The sequence below is a fragment of the Meleagris gallopavo genome, chromosome 15, assembly GCF_000146605.3.
Source record: "Meleagris gallopavo isolate NT-WF06-2002-E0010 breed Aviagen turkey brand Nicholas breeding stock chromosome 15, Turkey_5.1, whole genome shotgun sequence".
Taxonomy (NCBI): Eukaryota; Metazoa; Chordata; class Aves; order Galliformes; family Phasianidae; genus Meleagris; species Meleagris gallopavo.
The window spans coordinates 14,167,085-14,189,767 of NC_015025.2; the positions used below are offsets into that span (position 1 = coordinate 14,167,085).

A 22,683-nucleotide genomic window follows, 5' to 3' on the forward strand; every position below is an offset into this window, starting at 1 on the left:
CAAGAGATTTGCTGTTGAAATCAACTCTCTGTAACAGAGTGTGATGCACGTAGGGTTTCCAAAGTAAAACCATCCTCCAATGTAGGGCAGTTGTCCAAACTCCTTTATGTCTGTTCTGGGCCGCTGTCCTCCTCCTCAGTCAGTACTCAGGAGACTTCGGTTGGAGGAAAACAATATGAAAATTTGGGATTTTTCAATTGACCACGCAAGAACCTCAGAATACTTACCATGAAGAAAGCTTAAAAGAAGGCACCAATGAGGGAAAGTAAGTAAAATGCAGGAAAGCTCTTGAAATGATGGTAGTGGGTGGTTATGTCCTCATGTCCGCGCTGGGGATTGCTCCCCGTGCCTCACCACACACAGGTGTGAAGCAATGCTGCACCCAAAATACTGCATTTATAGGCAGGGACTTTGCCTGCCAGCACTGACACCAGGGACGTTTTCAAGACTCAGCACAGATAGGATGGGAGCCTCTCCCCTAAGCTGAAGGCTGGATATGTCCCCTCACTTTCCACTGAATTGCCTTTCTGCAAGCTTGTATTAGACTTGAAACAATTTAATATGAAATATATGTTTAATAATAGGTAGCACAGAGAGGCACTGAATAGGACAAACACTGAAAAACAGAGCTAGCCATCGCCTCTGCAGTACTGCATCCACTGGGTACCTTTCTTCATGACATCCTCGCCTGGGTTTCATTTGCCTCTGATTTACTCAGAGCATAAACCACTCGAGGGCCTCTGGTACGATTACAAGCACAGTGTCACGGCCTCCCTGCTTGATCCCAATGTGGAGCCCATCGCTATGCTGGGACGGCCCATATCCCAGGGCATTGCTCGTGGCTCCTGGGATCCCAACACAGCCGACACACAAACCTGGCAGCACACAGACAACTCCAGCTCTGTGCGGGCTCATCGGCATGCAGCAGGAAGCCCAGATGCCATATGGAGCGTGGAGGCAGATGGATGGACATATGTATCATCTGTGAGCGTCTCCGTTGATGTGAATGTCCCAGCGCAGGCATTACCGCTCGAGTAGATGGTTTGCATTTGGGGCACGAGAGAATTTTTCTCCCATAAAATAAATAAAATACGTTCTGAGCATCTTGGGATGCAGCCATTCTAATCCTTTTATTCTTTCCAAAGGAAAATGATTCCATATTCAGGGCGCTGTGCAAACAATTAATTAGCCTAATGAAAATGAAAGCCCTAATTGCCTGATATTATTACGATCATCGGCCGCCAAGCGTGACCAAGGAATAGGCACTGTCCTACCAGTGAGAGAGCTGCACTTCATGCCTTTTCAGGATTTTTTTCCACATTTCAATGTCTAACAAAACCATTCTTTTTTTCTGGTTTTGGAGCGATGCTGCAATTCTCCCTTCCGCATGTGGAAAAGCTGGCAGTGTTTGGAGACATCTGAATGAGATGCTATACAATTTAAAAAGAGAACAGAAGAGATACCCAGCTGGTGTGAAATGACCTGACAGAGAGGAGGCAACAAAGCCATCACTTTGCCTGAGTTGAACCACACGGCGGTGCTCCCACTGCGTCTCCTCCAGAGACTGCACTTATAGGAGCGCTGCAAGGGAAGAGAAATGATGTTTTTCAGGGGACTCAGCGAACATTAAAGTACAATTGTCCTTAATGCAGCTCCTTTTTCAATTATCTGTTGTTATCCAAATGGAAAAGTGCTTTAAATTCAGGCAGATGAACTTTCTCACCGTGGGTTGGATCATGAGGAGTCAGGTTACGGGAGCTTAAGAAAATGAACCATTCTCACTCGTGCATATCTCATAACAGAGATAGAAAGCAGATGCTGACTCAACACTGATCTGGCCTGAGGAGTACGGGTCCAATAATTCTTCCTTTAAGCAAATGATTCCCGCAGGAAAATCTCCAAGATTCAGCTTTAATTCTATTATCTTCCTTGTGCAGAGAGTGGCAGCTAGAGACTGCTCTTTAAAAATCGAGTGGGCGAAGTCTGCTCTCACATTCAAACAGCTCCAAAGGTTTTACTATGGAAGGTTTCTCAAGAAGCTGTATTTTGGATGAGGAGGTTGGACTGCAGTTTTTAAACTGTATTAGGGGCACTTCTACTCTGTGCTGCAGGCTGGCACCCAGAGCTACAGGAAAAGCCCATACAGAAGACATTCATTCTCACACAACATCAGGCACTCACATGGGAAATGGGGTTTCCTGGTGTGACCACTGGTAGAAAGCTCCTCACTTAGGGCCCCGGGATCATCTTCTGGCACAGTTTAATGCTCTGAATTGTTGCAATGCAATAGGAACTCAAGCCTGGTCAGCCTGGTCACCAAAATGAGAAGGAAAACAATAACAGATTTGGTTACTTGCAGGCTTTCAATACTTCACGTTTGCACCAAGTTGCCATTTGTGAGACAAGCTGTCTCACAACACAGAACTATACAACCATGTAGAAGAGGTAAGAACAGAAAATAAATGCTTGTGGTTGAGGGTCTCTGCTCTTCACAATCACCTTTTTACCCTGAAAAAGTGAAACTGAGGGATGCACGGGCCTTGCTGAAGCCATGTCGGGTCTGTAAGCTTTTGTATGTGCAGCTGGCAACCAGACAGATGCTGCTGGGGACACTGAGACACAGAAAACATCAATCCCAAAGACATCGGAGCAGAAGCTGGCTATCAGATGACTGAGTGTCCTGGCACTCTGCTATCAGAGTGGCTACCAGCATTCAACCTCCCATCCTGCTGCTCATCTCCCCTCAGTGATAAAAAAGTAACCCCGAAGAGAACAAAGCTTTTGTGTTTCATTTATTTTGCAAATCTACCAATTCATTTTATGAAAGTATGAAATCCTATGCAGTTACATCAAACAGTGACGTTGCAATCCATGTAATACAAATAACCACTACAAAGTTATTTTTAGGTACTCTCGGGTAATTAGTAGATTTTATGTTATTTTAAATAAAAAGCAGTTATAAAGAAGAGATAAAATAGCCTTGAGATTGTCAAAGAACTCAGTTTAAACCAAGGAAACCACTGCAGAATCTCCCTGTCCTATGAAAAGTTAGAAACACTGTCACTTATACAATCTTTCAATGTTAATCTTCAGTTAGTCACATCAAACAGACCTACGTGCACACAGCTAGTCAATGTAAGAAGAGTTCACAAGTTGTTTGAAACCAGTGTCAGCTTTCCTTCTCCGGAAATCACATTTACTGCGTACCACCACCACCCTCCTTGCTTTCAGAGGCACAAAAAAACCTGTAATATTGTTTGTAAAATACACTGAGGCTCCTAATCTGCTCTAATTGAATTCAGTGGAGGTAGGATCAGTTCCTACATTTAATAAGTGCCATTGATTTACTGAAATTCTTGCAATACAGCTTCCTTCCCAGGGATGGAATTAATTTGGGAAACAAAATGCTGTAATAATTCAGGAAAATACTAGGCTTTATTATCCAGCAATTGACATGGCAATTGCATTTCTGAGGACTTGGATGTAGGATTCTTTCCTCTCCACCAGAAATGGGGACACATGGAGACACCACGTAACGGCGCTCAGTGAGAACTCGGAACTATGGAAATAAAGAATAAAAATCAAAGAACAGATTGAGTTAATCCTGAAACTCCTCTCCTGACACCCATCTGATGCACCTCCAGGATCATCCTGCTGCCTGCAAGCTGCTGCTTCTGATGAGACATCTGTCAATCACAACTGCATAACTGCTTCCAAAGAAGCAATTAAACGGAGCTTTGATTTCATAGCTGCATCTCTACATTGCACATAGGGGAAGGGGGAAATGTCAAAGATGTTACTGCCACAAGGAATGCAATAGCTTCACAGAAGCAAGGAGAGCTGTTTTGTGAAAACTGGCAGGAGCAGGTACAATGCCAAGGGCCTGTGGCTCAACAGAGATTAAAGAGATGACCCTCTCCTGTGGCCATCAGCTTTCAGACAGGACATACAAAGTGGTACAAACCCCCAAATCTGTGCTCAGATAATAGATCTGCAGAGCTCACTGTAGGACAGAAGTGAAGCCAGCAGCATCTTGGCAGGGCTTCTAGAACCAGGCCTTTATTCACAAGAATTTAACACTGATCACCAAAAACTTTTTTAAAAATCAGACAGGTTACACAAAACTACACAAATTTTACACTTGGACATAAAGTGCCATCAAACCACGGAAACTAACAAGAAGCTACTGCAGAGGGCAGTATCTATCGTGTCTATAGCAAGCTTTCCTCCCCTGAAGCAGATGTTTGCTACAGTCTTGGCAAAGGTACCAAGTTGGTCAGAGCACTACTGCAACTAAGGCTAGCAGTGTTCATTCTCACCAAAAAACACAGCTTTTACCCAATATACCAAAGCCAAGTAGGCTGCATTTACTGGTGGCTGTTAGCATAACTTTCCCCAGGAGGTATTTTAAAACAGTAATAGATGCTTCACTTTCCCATCATTTGGTATGATGTGATAAATGTAATTTGCTCAGACCCTTTGTTAGGAGGATGCACTACAACAGAAAGCTCCACCCTGTTATTACCACTGTGCCTGCTTACTCATGTAAATGTAGAGTCAAATCCTCTTAAGAATCCTGAACAGCCTTCCAGAATCACTTGTTCAACTGACATTTTTGTAATAATAAGGAAAAGAAAAAAGAGTTGTGGGAAATTAAATGGTGCTCCCGTTGCCAAGTTGTTTAAATTATATGGCAGAATGGTTCCAGTAGTTGTAAAAAATTAATTTGTGGAGTTTTTACAACCCTTACATCTACTAAATCTCGATAGGATATATAATGCTACTTAAGTGATACAACTTATAAATGCTAGGGAGAAAAAAAAATCAGCACCAACGTGTGAAAGAAGAGACTTGATTCTTGTCTGCCTGTGGTTTCCATGAGGCCGCAGCTCCAGAGCTGAGGAAGGAAGCTGTGCAGGAGACCCTTGGTGCAGCACGTACATGTGTAGGTATGGATGTCAGCTGCCTTTCCTCTTCAGCACATGGGAGAGGACAACAACCACTCTGCTCTGAAAACAGGCTGGCAAGCAGCTCAGCCAGCCCCTCTGCTAAGCCCTCTCTCCCACTGCTTTCTGAACGCACTAGCCAGAGTAAAGTCAGTGGCATTGCTTTTTCCCCTCTATTATTACACAGTTCAGAAATAACTGCCTGAGATACCTTAACTGTAGACAAATTTCCCTTTAAGTTACGCCACTAGAAGATTACTGTCATTCTTTTCTCACAACGGTGTCAAATGCAACATGAAACTTTGGGTTCTCTACAGTGAGTGAAATCAGCAGAGTCAAAAAACAGTACCAGTGGTATCACCTACTGCTCCACTCTGTAAGACAGAACGAGGGTAAGGCGTGTTGGCAATCAGCACCAAGCTTCAGTGACAAGGTTTGTAGCAATTTGCTTTCCACACACTCGAGTACAGATGCAGATGCAGATGCACAGAAAGCAGAGATCCCCTGGTTGTTCTCTAAGCTACCATAGCACTTTGTTTAGTCCAGCAGCAGATCTTGGTGCAAATCTTGTTCTAAGTACAGTACATTTTGATAGCAACATAGAAGCACGCTTCGCAAAACAGATTTGTTCAAGCTCACCATGGTTCTGATGGGCTACACGCAGTGTGAGGCAATTCAAAAAAAGCCCACAACTCAATTCATTGGGATAACAACACTGGCTTTAAGGAATTCCGCTTCCACTTTGTGAAGGAAGAACAGGCCTACAAAGGAAAAGATCTTAATGCATCTTGTTCTGCTCAGCTTGGCTACTTCTAACACAGATCAGAAGTATCAGAGGGTACCAAGGAGCTGATGATAAAGAATTACTGTTTTGTAAATACTTGAAGTAAAACAAGCTGCTGCAAAAAGAAAATCCACTGAACAATAACTCAAACAGCCTTCTCTTACGGATCTGAAACTGTTAGACCAACACAGCGAAACACTGACGGGAAATACAGACATCAGTAGTTCTGGCACCTTGCAATTTGGAAAAAAAAAAGCCACTCTTGTGCACAGGGGATGAGGCAGCTTGTTTGCACATCCCTTTCTCACGTTATCCCAGAGACACCCGTGCTCCTGTACAACAGCTGTGGCTGGGTTCAGCAGCTGCCTTCCTCAGAAGGAGCAAACTGGCAGCTGTCATGAGAAACGGTGTCAATGCTCTGCGCTTCTGCCTGTGGGTGGATGGACACCTGAACAGCTATTTCTTGGCCTTGCTCATTCACAGACCCATCGTCAGAATCCCCGGCTGGCGAATCACTGCGCTTGATCTCCGGGTTGATGGGGTATATTGCAGCTTGGGTACCACAGGCTTGGGTTTGTTTTTCTGCCTCACCGACTTCATCGGGATCATCAACTCGCACAGCCTCGAAGATCTCTTCCATGAATGCCCTGCAATTAAGGATCAGTGGCGGAAGGGGAATGCTTCTGGCAAGCTCTTCGATGTACCGAGCAAACTCCATGGTCTTAAACTGAGTGACTTTGGCCAGCTCTAGCGTTTTGGCTGATGTAATGATGGGGATACGCTTGGCTATCTCAAAAGCCTTCTGAAGCTTCTCAGCCCCTTCCGTCCTGAAGAACTCATTGATAGCCTTCTCTGTTTTGCGGAGGTGACTGCTCATCATGCACAGACGAGTTATGTTCAAAATGAGGGTGATAGCAAAGGCAACGAGGCACACAATCATGTAGTAAATACTCATGTCTCCTGAGGTGAAGGTGACTCTCAGGGTGACGGTGGAATACGCTGTGTTGTTACCATTAACAGCTGCACACGTGTATCGTCCCCGGTCAGCAAAGTTGACCTTTGTGATGTTAAGGAAATTATCAGCAATCCTCCACCGTCCACCTGGAGGTTCAGAAGAAAGAAAGTGAGCTAATGAAACACAAACAACTGGGTAAGCTAGAGACATGCTGCTTGCTCCACAAGCTTTACAGTAAGCACTCTGTTTCTAGCATAACACAGTAGGACAAGAATTAAATTTTCCTTTTTATGCTTGTGACACAGAAAGCCCTAACTCAGTTAGCCATCCTAGTGCTTAATGCTAAATTACTTTGTGCACTTGCTACTCTGGTTCTTCTGTTTTCTCTCATCTATATTTTTGGAGGGCTTTTGCATCACTAGTTCTATCTGACAGGGAACCTAATTCTTAAATAGAACTTCTCACCCACTGTAATTCACTATGTGGAAGGACTGTCTTCTATAGAATCCAACATTCCATATGTTCTGAGTCAAAAGTCAAGTGACCCATGAAAAAGATCGCAGTCTGTAAATGGCTCAGCTGGCAAAAGGACCCAGAATTTTCTTCAGACACAGCTTTCTGCTGAGCACGCAGTGCTGATACACAAAACTTACGTACGAAGAAATCAATAAAAGAAGCTTTATGCAGTATTTCCTACGGGTTTATAACTTGGGGTAAAAATTGTTTTCATAACTCATTCTTCTAATTAGTCTACTCTGAACTAATTTCCAGATGGCACTGTAACTACAAAGAGGTCGCTGAATACTTAAAGCAGTGCAACGGCCTCTGAGAAGATCCTATCAATTAGTTCAATGACCTTCATTAATACTAATAGAGGATGCCACACAGATCTCTAGAAGACTTTTTTTTATTATTATTATTAAAAATTGGAGGGACAGAACTACAAGAGCCAAATAGTTTCCAAATAGGAAACTATTTCTCTCTCTGTAGGAAAGGGTTACATAGCATCCATTTCAACCCTGGCCATTACAAGCTGCGTTGGCTTCCGCAATCTCAGTGATGCATAAACCAGAAAATAAGTGTAATCAGTTACCTCATGCTTTACAAAATCCTGTAACAAAATTAAAGCAAGGCTTGACAGCTTGAAAAGGTCATAATTTTGGAGACTTGCATTTAATTCATGTGTTTGAAAAGATGTAATATGAACCAGAGCAATAATAACATCAGTTACAATCTGGTAGGATGTATACTCAGTTCTTCTGTACTGCATGTTGTGATGGCTCTTGAATGAAATGACAGAAGGGCATTATACCAGGATGGGTGGGCTAGGACTTCAAAACTTGGGTATAAAACCTGATCCACCACATGCCAGAGCTTTGTCTTGTTCTCTCCTATTTCCCAACTGTAAAAATGGGAGCATAGGAAGAGAAAACAATAAAGTTCCAGAGACTTTCATGTACTGTATAAAAGCAGAATGCCCAAGGATATAAAACAGCAGAAAAGCTCACCTTCATCTTTCTGTTGAAGCAGGTGTCCCTTGGAGTTATACCAAAGAATATATTCATATTGGCTGATGTTCACTTTACATTCAATTAAAATACTGGTTCCCTCTTTGGCTATGATATCATGGTGTGCTGGGGAACTTGCTAAAGCTTGAGGCACTGGATGAAGTGATGCATTGAAAGACTCAAAAGCAAGTGTCCCATTAGAAGCTACATTTTCCAGGGTAAATCCAATCGAAAGATCAGCACTAACAGTCAAAATTAACAGGCAATAGCTGAGCTTCATGGAAAGTTAAGAGAAAAATGCTTTTTCATTTAATTTGGAGAAATGAGGTTAAGATATTAAATCGTCTGTATGGATCTGAGATAGAGAGGAGGTTCTTAATTTGTTCAGTGGTAGAAAACGTGTTGGATCCAAATGCACTTTCAAGACCATCAATATGGTGAGAGGAAACTGGAAATCCAACTGAAAAAAAAACACAATTAAGTTTATTAATGGCAGCATGCTTATGGTGTATTCAAATTTCATTCCCAGTAAACAGATTTCCAGCAGCATAATATAAACTGTCAGCCAAGAGGTTCCAAATCAGAGCTTTGCTCAGAACACAGTAATGAAATGAGGGTAAGAAGCCATTAGCACAACCTTCAGTCCTCTACACATTCATCCTCCCATCCAAATAAATAATATCGGAACAATAACCAATAAGAGAAATGTGGCTTTAAAAAAAGAAAAAAACCGTAACAGTCTACTCAAACTGCATAAGTACCTTCAGGATCAGCAAGTGGATTCTGCACTGTTAACAGCAAAAAAAAAGTGCTTTCTTAATAGAGAAAGAAAAGCAAGAGAGGAAATAATTTCTGCCTTCCTCCACACCGACATCAAAGTCCCTTCACGTCCTGTTTTTTCAATGCTGGTTTTTCCTTTAGCATCGAGGAATAAAAGCACTCACACATTTGATTTTTAGCACCTGTACATTTACTTACTTGATTTTAAGGTAAAATCAATGTTATGTGTCTAAATACTAGATAATATGCTCCTCGTTTCCTGTGCAGGGAGAATTATTGTGGCAGCTACCTACAAAGGGAGGAAGTCCCATTCTGAATAACAGGACACCGATGTCTAAACACACTTCCCTTTTTTTGGCAACCTTTTTTGCTGCTGCTGCTGCATTCTGGTTTTTGCTGTTATTGTTGTACAGTAAACTCCCACTGAAAATCTTTTGCTTTATGCTGCTACATCTCAGCAGTCACACCTTGCTTATTATCTTCACCACACCAAATCCTGCCCCGTATTTCACAGCTGTTTGAAAAATTATTTTCTCTAGGGATGGAACTCTCACTTCAGATTTATGTGTGCACAAGATATTTGAAGACACTAGGATGGAGAATTTAACTTGAGGTTCTCTGCACACAAAGATTTTCTTTTCTAAAAGCCAGAATAAAACCAAATTGTGACCAAATGAGATTGCACCATTAATAGAAAATCTGTAATCAATTTTCCTGAAAGCCTGATTCAAAAAGAAATTCTAATCCAATATGCATTCCCTGAGGTTATGATTCCATCCAGATCACTCCAGTGCCGTAGAAAACTATTCACAAAGTATAAAAGCCACAGGCTAAAATGTTATCTTACAAAATATCTGACTTCACCCCACTGACAGCGTGACTTCAAATTCATCATCTTCTCTTCTAGCAATAACAAAGCAAGCAGGGTTGAATGTCATAAATATCACAATACAAAGGAGTAAGTTTTCTTAATAAATAATGCAGACAGTTCTTGTCCTTCCAGAACCGCTCGCTCACGCTGCCTAAGGCAGACAGAATTCATATCACTTACGAAAAATAATTTGCTATAAATATGTATAGCTGATTTGTACTAATTGTGTTTCCAGCAGAGACAAATTAAACATATTCAGGAATGGGAAAATTTGCTGAATAGGAATTTGCCAGACTTGGAATTCTTTCAGTTAAAGATAACTTGCTGAAGGTCAAATCAGACTCTGGATCTGACGTCTGGTAAGAAATGTGTATCTGACCCATTTCTGTTGCAGCTATTGCCAAATCATTTTCACAAAGGAGGCAAAAGAGACAGCTGTGTCCAACTCTCCTTCAAGCTTGACTGACCAACTCACCCACTGAATCCTGCAAGGGAAACGAGAAACCAGGCCCTCTACTTGTTCCTCCATAAACAGCAATCTCTTCATCTGCCCTCTTTTTCTCCTTTCCTCTCTCTGCCACTCCTCTTGCCTGTTCATTTAAGATGAGACCAGCACTGAGAACTGTTGCACCACTGTGCTGAAGAAGATACTTTTCCACAGCTAAACAGCTAAGAAAAAGAACACCAAGACTTCTTTCACACATATTTTCCATCAGTTAGACTTTGGGGGAAGCGTTACTGACTTCTGTTGCCTCTGGAGAATGGTATCCCAGCCACAGACTGCACAGGTCTGAAAACACATCACTAAGACTGCTGCTGACCAACCACCACCCTTTTGTTTGAAGGAGGGGTTTTTAACCTTTCTCTTTTTTCAGACCTCTGGTGTTTTCAGAGTTTCAGAGCCTTCACAAAGCTGCCCACAACAGACTGGCTTATTTGGGTAACCTCGTGCAGGTTCCTTACATGCAGGCAGCGGGCTGTGAGTGCTCTGTGGATGGCTGACATCTGGCCTGACTGAGCAAGATTTGCTGCAGCTCCAGCTGTTGATAGTGACAAAGTGTCTGCAAATCCCATCCCTCATTATTGAATCAAATGTGGCACAGCTTCCAATCTTCCAAAACTATAATCTCCCAACTAATAATGTTTCAGATTTATTAGAGACCAATTCCAGCACCTCCTGTACTTGGCCTGTGTTATTTTTGCCATTTTAAATTATTAAATTTAAATTATTACATCTCCAAATGTCTGCGACATTCCTTCCAAAACGACATTAGAAACCTCAGTCAATTATTTAACAGAAGAAATACTAAGCAACATTTTCCCTCATAAGAATAAGATAATTATCTTCAGTAATTGCATATGCTCTCCGCTATGTCTGCACTGAGCTTGCATAATGTATAAAACATTGGTGATGGGTCATTGAATTTTACTATTAAACTCCTCGAGGTCTGATTTATTCTAAATTGTTTGTCACATTTCACTTTTGGAAAACCCATTATTGTTAAGCAGACAACGATCTCTCATTGCTGAATGCTGGGAAAAAATAAAATGATTTCCAAAATCCGTATTCTTCAGCCATCACATTCATGCAAAACAGCTGCTGGAGCTGATAAAGGATCCAAAAAGGATAAAGCTTGAGCAGTGCCAGTGTTACAATGCTTCAAGACAGCATTAAACCTAAGCAAGATGAAATGTGCAGAATAGAAACTGGCTACTTTACAATGAAACCTGGAGCTGAGCTCAACGTATTGAACCTTCAGGAGACTCGAAGTTGTAACAACAAACAGCAGTGAAAGGATAAAAATCCATGATGCGTATGCTTATATGAGTCATCTTTGGCACTTATCCTGAAAAAATGTTTGTGTTTAAATTAAAGTACTCTAAGTAGTCCCACTGAGGTCAGTGGAAATACTGAGAGTACTTAACATTACACACATTTATAAAGCATTGCAAGATTGGGACCCAAGAGATTGAAAGTTATACGGCTTTGCATTCACTGATCATAACATCATCTCACACATGGAGAAATGCAAAGCAATAAACTGAGATACACCTCACAGCCTGCTCCGTCCTCCCACCACCCCTGGCAAACAGCGTGGAAGTGTATTTTGGCTTTATGATGGTTTCCAAACAAGTTAACTGGCGACAACGTGCACCAAATGGTGCTCACTGATGACTTCTGCAGGAAGTCTGCACTCTGACTGCAGCTTGGGCTGAAGTGCAAAGGACGTGGCTGTCCCGCGTGGCCCCGACCGCCCTTCAGACCTGGGGGAAGCATCTGACACAGAACTGAAGGTGTGAACTGCGTGACTGGGGCAAAGCGGAATCACAGAATGGTTTGAGCTGGGAGGGAACTTTAAAGACCGTCCGGTCTGACTCCACTGCAGTGCGCAGAAACACCTACAGCTCAATCAGGTGTGACAGAGCAAAGCCATCAGCTCCAAGGAAAAGCAAAGGGCATAGGAAACCTGGGGAGTGCGGGGCCTCAATGCCTAGCAGGATGGGGAGAGATAGGAGACGTGCTGCAGGGAGAGCCCACGATGGATTGTGTGAGAACAAGCGTGTTCCTGCTAATTGCTCAACGCAATCAAGGGTACAACTTGGGAATGAATAGCTAAGTGGCCCCAGCACGACGGCCAGGCACGCTGCTGGCTGGGTGAAGTCAGACCACGTGGGAATGACGTCAGGCGGGCATGACGTCAGGCGGGCATGACGTCAGGCGGGCATGACGTCACGCCACAAGCCGCCCTCCTCACCGCACCTCTACGCTGAAACACCGAGCTAAGGCGTGTGCCCCGACGCCTCCCGGCAGCAGCTGCCTCACCGCCTTCCTCGCGTTCTGAGGTCGCAAAGGGAAATCTGACGACACCGCGGAGCCGGGAGCTACGGCCCGACCCGAACGAACCCGATCCGAGCCCTCACCTCAGACGCCGCCACCGGCCCAGCAACCCGGAAGTACTTCCTCGGTCGCCCTTCCGGGTGCGCCTCACTTCCGGTGTCGGCGAGCTGGCGCCGCTCTGCACCTCCTCTCGATGGTGCGGTCCGCCCGCTGGGGGAGCGCGGCGTTGGAGGCCCGGCTGGTGAGGCAGGGACTCCCGTGGGCCGCCTCGGTGCGGCTTTTGGAGCGCTGCTGGGGGACTGCGGGGTGCGGAGTCCCGATGGAGCCGGGGCTCCTGGCATCGGGAGGTGGGGAGCACAGGGACCCGTGCGGACAGCGCTGTGCGGGTGCCCGCAGCCTGTGCTGTGCTGTCATCCGCCCCTGCGGGGTGCAGAGGCCGTGTCCCCCCGGCCGTTGTAACACACCCCGTGTTGTTGGAGCTCCACGAAACAACTCAGCCCTAAATATAAAAGCAAACCAGCTGTTTGCCTCCCTCCCTGCCTGCTTCCTAATAGCTGTCCCCACTGGTGTCCAACCCCTTCCAAAACAGCCGGTCCGAAACAATTATTTTAATTTAATTTAATTTAATTTTATTTTATTTTATTGTGAAGCAAGCCATGTATTTAATCACCTGCTGTGTGTTTTGTTTGCTTTTCAGAGCTGGCAGCGTTTCTTGCAGAGAAGGTGTGTTGGTGAGATAGGGCCACTTGTTCCTGTGGGACTTTAAACTTCCAGGTGTGATGTTTCTCCTGTAGAAGCTCCCTTAAAAACATAATCTGTTTGTGCAGGTACGTGTGGCAACAAGATGGGATTTCTGCCAGAGTTCTGCTGAATTATTTAAAGCACAGGTGTGCTGCTTATGAACTAGTGTCACAGCGTGAAAGCGGGAGGTTATTTAATCTGCTTTGCTTTCTTGTGAACGCAGTAGTCATGTCTGAAGAAGACAATGGTGAAAATCTGAAAGAGGAAGCCTCTTACGAGGATGAAAATGAGCAGAAGGTGGAAGAACTTGGCAGCACTGAGAGCAATGAAGAGAAAGAACCTGTGCCTGTGACTCGGAAAAGACCTGAACCCAAAGCCCCAAGTCAGCCTGCTGGCACAGAAAAGCCCACAGCTGAAACTTCCAAGGTGTGTGTTTGTGCTCAGTCTGAATGATGTGACTTGAAGTTTCATGGTTTTGTGCACAGAAGAATTCTGAAAATTCACATTGCTGTTCATTTGAAAAGAAAAATCACCGTGAAAGTTACCCACCAGAGGCTGTGTGTTCTTCTTGTTACCTGAATTGCTCTCTTCTGTTTTTCTTCGATAAAGGTTTCAGAACCTGCATCTCAGTCAGGATGGGGGTACTGGGGAAGCTGGGGGAAATCCCTTCTGTCAACTGCATCTGCTACTGTAGCTACTGTAGGTAAGTCTCTTTCTGGTATTTGATGAATATTTTAACCATACCTCATGTTTCAGGAGCTTGTGAGCTCTTTTTTTCTTGAGAATGATGTTTCTGTTATAGAAGCAAGTACTGGAAAATGTCAAGAAAACTGTTCAAGTAGTGGGTAAACACGTGCCAAAAGGTACAGTGAGATTAAGGAGAGGAACTCAACCAAAACTACCAAGTTTTTGAGGTGTTTGAGTAATTTGATGTTTTAAAACTTTGCAAGTTGATTTAAAACCTGAATGAAATCAGAATTAATTACACTGGAAAGTAAACAGTCTGGATAGAGGTATGTTTTAGTGTGGATTAAACTGTTTTGTACAGGAGTAAGACAGAAGTAGAAAAACATTATACGTATCTGCTGTCTCTGTTCTTATGAGGGATAAAATATACCACATGGATAAAGCACTGCTGCTGTCTTCTCTAGGTCAAGGTATTTCAAATGTCATAGAAAAAGCAGAAACAACCCTTGGGATCCCCAGTCCTAGTGAAATCTCTTCAGAGACCAGAGAGGCTACAAGAGGTCAGTTTTTGTTATGTAAGAACAACACTGAAACAAATCTCAATATAATCAGCCCCCAGATGATATTACATTACTTCAATCTCTCATGTTGGTGTAGATGCCAAAGTGCTAAAAACAGCACATTGCTTACTGGTGTTAGCTCTGGAAAGAGGACACTAAAATAATCTCAGTTCTAACCCCGCTTCTGGCTGACACATTTTGTTAGTTAATTTTCTGCACTCAGCAGCTGAAAGGATCTTTTTGTGGGAGTGAGGAAGCTGATTTTCTGCCTTCTAATGCAGGAAGTGAGAATCCCGATGTTATCAGCGCAGGTGCAGCTGGTGATGGCAGTTCCTTTCCTATTGCTGGAGCTTTTGGAGTTCTATCAACCATCTCTACTGCTGTTCAAAGCACAGTGAGTGAGTTGGGAAAGCAGGAGAAAATGAGTTTGAGAGTGGTGTCTGAAGCATCATATCAGGAAACTTAATTTTGGCTTTTGTGAGAGAATATGTCAGCCTTCAAACAGGCATTATCTCATGCCACGCTGGCAATTGACATGCAAGTCATCTTTAGTTTTGTTAGTTGTATATGAAGTGTTGATATATAAGAAGGATGCCCATCCTTGAACTGTGTGATGCATGTATTCCCATGCATGTCACCTCTGTGCTGTTATCTATGCTCCCTTCCTTTAGGGCATTCAGTCAAATGGAGAGTCAGACTCATTCCTGGAATATTTTCAGAGAATTGCCTAGATGTAAAACTCATTCTCCTCTTCAGAAACTCGTGAAACCAGCACAAATTGCTTGGAAATCAGCTTGCTCCTGTGACCGTGAGAAATAGACTTCAAAGAGTCCAGTACCCTTAGAAACAGTGCCTTTGTGATCTGCTGTCTTGTCAATTTTTCCCATGAATCTGAAATAGCTGCAGATGTTCAAGCCTTAAAAGCAAAAACAAGCAACTGAAGCCCACATGTGTAGCGTTTTCTGCTTGGAGTGTCAGAAAGTGAATACTTCAGAGTGCTGAGAACCACCTCCTTCACAGAATAATAATATTTTCTGACAGACTCATGTAGCTGTTTGAATGTTGTATTAAACTGTTGATTGATAGTGTATCATGGCACTTTCCTTGTTCTTACTCTATTTTTGATGATTAGGGTTGAATTCTGGGGTGACAAGGACCAATTTGACTTGTCTAGCATAATATAGCCTCACTCTCATTTCTTCAGCTATATGGTCTTCTGTGACTTTTAAGCACTGACGGTATGCAAATCTGTTTCACAGGGTAAAAGTGTTATTACTGGAGGTCTAGATGCCTTGGAATTCATTGGGAAAAAGACAATGGATGTGATAGCTGAGGGAGATCCTGGATTCAAAAAAACAAAGGGCCTAATGAACAGAACCTCTACGTTATCTCAGGTACGGCTCTTCCGTATCAACCTGTTGGTTTCTTATTGTTTTTTCTTCTTTTGAAATCCTGTCGTTAAGCAGCCATCTCTTACTGTTGAACCTAAAGCTTTCTCCTACCCAATTCTGTATCTTCTGGTATTGACCTGAGTCCTCTGCATTTCTTTTTCAGGTCTTACGAGAGGCAAAGGAGAAAGAAGAGCAGCAGACAGCTACTGAGGTTACCATGACTACAGAGAAGAAAGCCCATTATGGGTTACTGTTTGATGAGTTTCAGGGTCTTTCACATCTGGAGGCCTTAGAGATGCTTTCTAGAGAGTGTGAATCAAAGGTAATGGCCTTGAGCAATTTTTTCTTCTATTTTTGAGTTCAGCTGAGCAGGAGAAAAAGAGATCTGAGATGTTGTACATACATGCAAAATGAAGTGCTCAAAACTTGTTACAAAATGGTGATTGTATAACTTCACTTTGACTCCTGCATTATGATCTGCTGTTGTTTTCCTTGGGAGCATTCTGTCCTGTCCTCAGCTCCTAGAGCCATTCTCTTTGCATAATCAACCTCAGTTCCTGCATTTCTTCAACACCTTATCAAGAGGGTGCTTGTTTGCTGGAGGAGAGTAGTACTACAGGCACAGCAGAGAGTGTTCTCTCCGTTTCAGGGCAAGGAGAAGGGCTGGTCAGCATACACATTCAGAAGTCGTTCAGATTTTTATAAGGGAATTATTTTAATAACTCCATAAGAATCTACTGTTACTTAACTTATCTTTCCTCTTCAACCTTCATGTAGGAAAACACCACTTTCTCATTAGTATTGTAATGTTTTTGCGTGCAATGTAAATGAGTTACTTCATCTTCCATCTTGTTTCTTTTTCTTTCTGGACTCCGTTTGGCTGTTCTGCCCCTAACTAGGTGAAATTGGTTCTAAATGCCCTCTCTGGAGAAGAGTTGGACACAGTGAAAGAGGAAATGGAGCAACTCAATGAAGCATTTTCTTTAGCTGAATTCTTTGAAGAAGAAGAGGAAGAAAAGAAAGGTAAAAATCCTAGGTTGTGGAAAGAGAAGCTGGTTCTAAATGAAATTCTCAATGCAGAACCAACTAGTCATGAGAGTGCTAGCAATGGATGTGAAGTTATTCTTTTGCTAGATGCTTAATTCTGAAGCCATCTGTGGCTAGAAGCATGACTGGTAGCAATGCCCTTCATCGTTGGAAGGCTTCTGTGAATTAATTCTGTAGCAGAAATCACTTGATTCTTGCCAGAACAAGATTAGATTTACTTGACTTCTGGTCTGTTCTTAGAGCTGACCTTGAGCCAATATTCATAATGCAAGGAGACACCAGGTTTCCCTGTTCATAAGGGAAAGACTTTGAATAGGTTGTCTAACTCTAACCTAGGGGAGAGCAAATTTTTTTGTTTTTTAAGTGAGAGTTAGCCAGGGGACCAAAAGACTTAGAGGTGTTTCCACACAGAGAAGCCATCTGATTCTTGAAGATTATGCAGGTATTAATGTAAATTTCTGGCATTTCTTTTACCTAAATGGTTCATCAGGGAGAGCTCACACCTGCACTTGCTAGCATTTAGCATTTAATGTATCTTCTGTATTTCTGTGATGGATCTCACTGCCTCTCCCCCACTGTTAACATCTGCCCTGCCATATATAACAGGAGAACTGTAGGCTTTAAGCAATATTTCAGACTCTCCAAGGTAAAGCACAACTTAGTGCATTGTAAAATGCTGTGTTTATTTGATGTGTTATAGATTGCCTGCCTGTAAAAATTGAATTACCTTAGCTAAAGAACCAGGGTTGAGAGAGCAAAAGCTAATCTTCTGGCACTGGTGTCTCCACCTTTTCATAACTTACATTATAAATCATATTTAAAAGACCAGATGTGATCCATTCTTGCCTGAGTTGATGGTTCAAGAAGAAATGTAGGAAACAGTCGGCAGACTTGTGCAAAACTAGTTGTGCATTAAAGTCCTGCTTGTTTCCTGTATCCATCCTTTCTGGGGATTCTTTAGCCTTCTCTTTCCTTTAGGAGATGAGGAGTTCACCAAGGAGGTAACAGAGCTATTTTCAGAATTGCGTATCTCCACAAAGCCAGATAAACTGATCATGGTGAGTTGTTTCTCTAAAAGCTGGAGAGATTTCTCTTAAGACCTGTTTCTCAGTCTTGCTTTGCTTGTGAAAAGGCATGAAGACAAGCTATGTTTTAGACTCTTTGACAATTGGAGTTAAAAGAAATGGGCCTTTTCCTTTGACTTTATGGGGCAAAACCATGTTCTGAATCAGTGGGCACCAGTGGGTCTTTGCCCTATCGCTGGGCAGTAATATCTGGTGGCAAAGAAAACTGAGCAGTAAGCTATCAGCCACTGCAGTGAAACCAACCTACCATTTTGAATTGCAGCCCTCCTCTTGGCACAAATCAGTTGGTTTTACTATGTTCAGAAGCTGCTATGAAGAAGATACGCCCTTCTTGCCATCGTTTCACTACCTTTCAGATCCACCAAGTGGCAGCAGCATTCTGCAGACATGTTTTTGAAGCTCCTCAGTTAATCATGGCCCTGCTGGTAAATCCCAGCACCCGGTGTTAGAGAAATGAATGTCTTCTACTGCATGCATGCAGCCAACCTTCTACGAAGTCAGGAAGGCATAAGGATAGTTTATTGATGTAGCTGTCTCCTTCCTTTAGGGAGATCTAACGTTCTGTGTTTTGTGGTGTGCAGTGGGGCTTCATTTTAGTCATTATCTTCGTACAGGTGAGGACATCTGCTCATGAATGGATAGCACAGTTCAACAGAAGTCTTCCTAAAGAAGAAAAAGAGAGTGAAGAAAACCAGGAAGTAGAACGTGGAGGTGGTGACCATGATATTAAAAAATCAGTAGAGGTAACTGATCAATGGAATAAGACAGTATCTGATCACAGTGTGTTTATCTGGCAACTGAATTACAGTTGTGATTACTGGAACTTATGGGTTTCTATTTCTGTGCAGATTTGGGGATCTGAAAAGGCAGATAGTTCATTGTATTATTTGTTTGCCTTAAATAACAAGGGCTGCTAGTTCTTGTATGATGCGGGAGGTTTTTTTCCAACTCTTGCAGGATATTCATGCATTTGCCATAAGAAGTCTGGCTGAACTGACAGCATACTCCATTGAAACGTTCCACAAAACTGCAGCTTTGTTTCTGCATGGTCAGAAGCAGGAGGTGATTGCCACAGACAGAGCCAAGTCCCTTTCACAGTATGTTTATCTCTTCATAAATGTGTAACATGTAGTAACCTATGATTAAACCGTTTAAGACTGCTTTGCGTTTCCAAGGGGTGCAGGGCTCTTGAATTCTGCTCTTGAATGGATGTTCACTGCTGAAGATAGGGATGCCACCCATAGGGTAATTCAACTTTTTATCTAGCTTGAAGACATTTATTGATAAGAAGGGGAACCCTGCTCAAAAGCTGTTACAGCCAAGAGAAATGTTTTCCCCAAACTTCTGCTAGTTAGTAGATAGAAATTTTAAAATGTGACAAAAACAGCTGTATAAAAGTGATTTGTGACCACCCTTTTGCTAGTCATGTTGTTTGTTAGGTACGTGATACTGTAAAATGGCTGCACTAATTAATAGCCTGATCATACAAATAATGCATGGAGGATTTTTCTTTGCAGCACGATTTAGTTGGTAAGGATGAACTGCACAAGACTTTCTACTTCAGAAATTGGTACTTGTTAGTAATAAAGCAAATTAGTACTGTTCCTTTTTGAATTGCTATGTCTATTTTTTGAAAGCTCTCTCACGTTTTCAATTTTAATTACTTATTTTTCCACCATTCTTTTCCCCCATTTCTTTGGGGAACTTTTGGATCTTCATAAACTGTTGAAATGCTGTGTACCAGTTTTGGTTTAATTTAACTTTATGTACGTGGAAACAAGGTATTTGTGTTTTACATGAATACTAAAAGAGGATTGTTCCTTGTAGACTGTATTTACTGTATAGCTTTCCACTCTTCTTCCACAGAGTGACGATCGTGCTGTGTAAGGAACTGTCATCTTTCTCCAAAGAGTTTACTACGTGCTTAACAATTGCAGGGGTAAGGATTGCATTATAGTTCTTAGGGATGAGATGTATTACTTGATTACAGCACAGCATTGGAATCCTCACCATAAAGCACTTGTTGTGCTTCCTCATTTATGCATGCAGGTTTTTGCTTTGTAGTCTGGTCTCCCAGATTACTTTTTTGCAGACTGTGGCAGCTGAATGTATGCTGAGCTTTTGAATGCCACCAGAGGTGTTCAGCCTGGCACAGAATGGTGGTGGGAGGTTGGTGCTGACAATACTGATGAGGCAGAAGGAAATGAGGTTCGTGATTCTGTTGTAGATATTACAAAACATTTAGGTGTAATTGCAGATGCTGTCCTTACATTCTGACTGCCTGCAGTTCATTTGAAGATATGTATCCATAGAGGGCCTGCACTGGATGTGTGTGGATTACCTTCTTCTTATTTGCATGCTGCAGGGCAGATCCTCTGCACCTTGTGCCTTAGCTTTCATATTGTCAAGGGAGCAGTGGTGACAGTAACCTTATAGAGAGTTTAGCTTTATTTTGTTTGAAGTAATATGATAAAATTTTCAATCGAAATAATATATGTCTGGTCTCTGCAGGTCAAAGAGAAGGCAGATGTGCTTAATCCCTTAATCACTGGAGTGTTTTTGGAGGTCAGTTATGCTGAAGTTTAAAACTTTAAGCTAATACTCAAAAAATAGATACACTGTTTTTTCCACCTCACTGTCCTTATGCATGCAAAGTTCTGTAGCCTAAGATTCTACTTAATTATCTTATAACTTACAGGTTTTAATAAATGCCTGTAGATCTTCACAGGACATGAATGTTAGTGAAGAGTGAACTTGGTTGGGGTGGTCCCAGCTGATAGCTATCGTGGGTCAGAAGATGCAGAGTAGTTTGTTCAGATATCTGGCTTTCTAGCACTTTTGTACAGTGCTTGAATTCAAATCTTAAACAAGCTCATAAATCAGTGTGCAGGAGTCCCAGCATTTCCCAGCTGTTAAGTTGGTCCTCAATGCTTGTAAACTTCAGAGGTGGGATGGGAAACGGATGTTTCTGTTGATGTATTCTTCCTTCCTGATGCAGCATGCTTATGTTTCTCTTTGAAAGAAATGCTTTTTATCTCTTACACAAAGTAGTATCCTACCTTTAGATCACACTTGATCTTGTGTAGCAGCTTTTAAGCCAGTTGCTTTTTTGCTGAATGACATAAAGCCCCTCAAAAACTTACATTAAATTGGTTTCTAGAAGGAAGCTGTAAAGACCCAATAAGCAGTAGGGTTTTTTTTCTTATGTACATCAATCAATGCTGTTTGAAATGAGTATGAGGTTAGTGAAACTGACTGGTAGCATAATTATTCATGTGTCTTTTTTTTTTTTTTTAAATCATTTTCATAGGCTTCAAACAGTGCTTCGTACATCCAAGATGCCTTCCAGCTCTTGCTGCCTGTACTGCAGCTCTCTCTTATTGAGGCTAGAACGGAACTATCACAGCAATAAAAGCCCATCTAATTAAGAACTGCTTGACCTTCTCTGCTTCGTATTTTCCATGCTGGAGAATGACGTAATGGCTGATATTAAAAGGGAAAAAGATGAACTGATCACTGCTACTGCAAGAGCAATGATAAAGTGCAGTCTGACAATGACAGCTCTTACAGCTCACTGAGGGATGTGATTAGCATAGTCCAGGCTGGTGGATGATGTGACAGACTTCAAATGCAGACTGCTTCCCTGTTTCCGTAGGCTTGGAGTGGAGTCTCTCTGCTGTATGTGTTAACAAGTTCTTTGGAGAAGCTCTCTAGACTGTGGAGACAATGCTGGAGAAAAGAGAGGCAGCTGGCAATTTAAGAGTTAGCTGAAGTCATAGTTGATTTTTAAGTCAGAGGGACATAACTAGGCTTCTGAGTGCTCAGCATTGGAGCTGAAATGGATAGAAGATGCAAGAGAAGACAAAGATTTTTGATTATCACTCCTGATTATTTTTCAAGACTGGAAAGAATAGAACAGAGAGGGTTCCTTCTTGAGCCATTGTTGCAGAAGAGAAGCCCCAGCTTCCTGAAGGTGTCTGCTAATGACTCAGGGACGTGGGATTGGGACTCACTAGGGTGCTGTTATTTGTTCTCTTGCAGAATGCTTGCCTCAGCATAAACTAGAAAAATGCTGATCTGGCCCTAAGAATGTGGGTACTTTACTTTATAGCAATAAATGAGAACTGGCTAAAAGGGATTGATTCTTGTTTGAGCAATCTAATGAGAGAATTGAGCCATAGGATGCTCCTTTTTTAATGTGACTTGATGTGTCAGCCACAAACTGTTCAGACACAGATACTGTTGTTTTTTTTCTAATCTGTGTATAAAAATACTATAATGTAATGCTCCTTCTTGTAAGATATATTAAAGCAGGGGAAGAGGAAGCAATTTGGTTCTGTTAGCAGGAGTCCTAATTTGTCTCAGAAGCTGCTTCACGTATCGTATCTGTTCCTTTGTGCTATGAAAGTTCCCTGCTTTGTTCCTTTTTACAATTTCTATCTTCTGAGCTTTCCCACTGGAAGGGAACAGCCTCTGTTGGAATCACAGG

General features: G+C 42.3%; 2 protein-coding genes across 3 annotated transcripts; one reads left to right on the forward strand and one right to left on the reverse strand.

The window, feature by feature from the left end:
- Positions 1-2,774: 2,774 nt before the first annotated feature.
- MFAP3 (microfibril associated protein 3) lies at positions 2,775-12,826 on the reverse strand. 2 transcript variants are annotated; one of them, XM_003210371.4, is made up of 3 exons: positions 12,767-12,826; positions 8,194-8,653; positions 2,775-6,831 (listed from the first exon to the last, which is right to left on the reverse strand). In XM_003210371.4, the coding sequence occupies exons 2-3, from the start codon at positions 8,471-8,473 to the stop codon at positions 6,086-6,088; spliced, it is 1,026 nt and encodes a 341-aa protein (XP_003210419.1). In that variant the 5' UTR covers positions 8,474-8,653; positions 12,767-12,826; the 3' UTR covers positions 2,775-6,085. The 2 variants fall into 2 exon arrangements, with proteins under 2 accessions (XP_003210419.1, XP_019476027.1); XM_019620482.2 differs by lacking the exon at positions 12,767-12,826 and adding an exon at positions 12,669-12,748.
- Positions 12,827-12,836: 10 nt separating this feature from the next.
- FAM114A2 (family with sequence similarity 114 member A2) lies at positions 12,837-22,332 on the forward strand. The gene is made up of 15 exons (XM_010719164.2): positions 12,837-12,924; positions 13,381-13,510; positions 13,648-13,850; positions 14,034-14,127; positions 14,576-14,671; positions 14,953-15,065; positions 15,931-16,065; positions 16,226-16,384; positions 16,962-17,085; positions 18,088-18,167; positions 18,809-18,937; positions 19,152-19,291; positions 20,061-20,133; positions 20,706-20,759; positions 21,505-22,332. The coding sequence occupies exons 3-15, from the start codon at positions 13,653-13,655 to the stop codon at positions 21,604-21,606; spliced, it is 1,497 nt and encodes a 498-aa protein (XP_010717466.1). The 5' UTR covers positions 12,837-12,924; positions 13,381-13,510; positions 13,648-13,652; the 3' UTR covers positions 21,607-22,332.
- Positions 22,333-22,683: the final 351 nt, after the last annotated feature.

What these genes read in the sequence shown, in the direction of transcription:
- MFAP3 (XM_003210371.4), bottom strand. Translation starts at nt 8,473, where the DNA reads ATGAAGCTCAGCTATTGCCTGTTAATTTTGACTGTTAGTGCTGATCTT. An exon ending in GCTTCAACAGAAAGATGAAG is followed by an intron (nt 6,832 to 8,193) that starts GTGAGCTTTTCT and finishes CTGAACCTCCAG; the next exon opens with GTGGACGGTGGAGGATTGCT.
- FAM114A2 (XM_010719164.2), top strand. Translation starts at nt 13,653, where the DNA reads ATGTCTGAAGAAGACAATGGTGAAAATCTGAAAGAGGAAGCCTCTTAC. An exon ending in CTACTGCTGTTCAAAGCACA is followed by an intron (nt 15,066 to 15,930) that starts GTGAGTGAGTTG and finishes TCTGTTTCACAG; the next exon opens with GGTAAAAGTGTTATTACTGG. An exon ending in CGTGCTTAACAATTGCAGGG is followed by an intron (nt 20,134 to 20,705) that starts GTAAGGATTGCA and finishes TGGTCTCTGCAG; the next exon opens with GTCAAAGAGAAGGCAGATGT.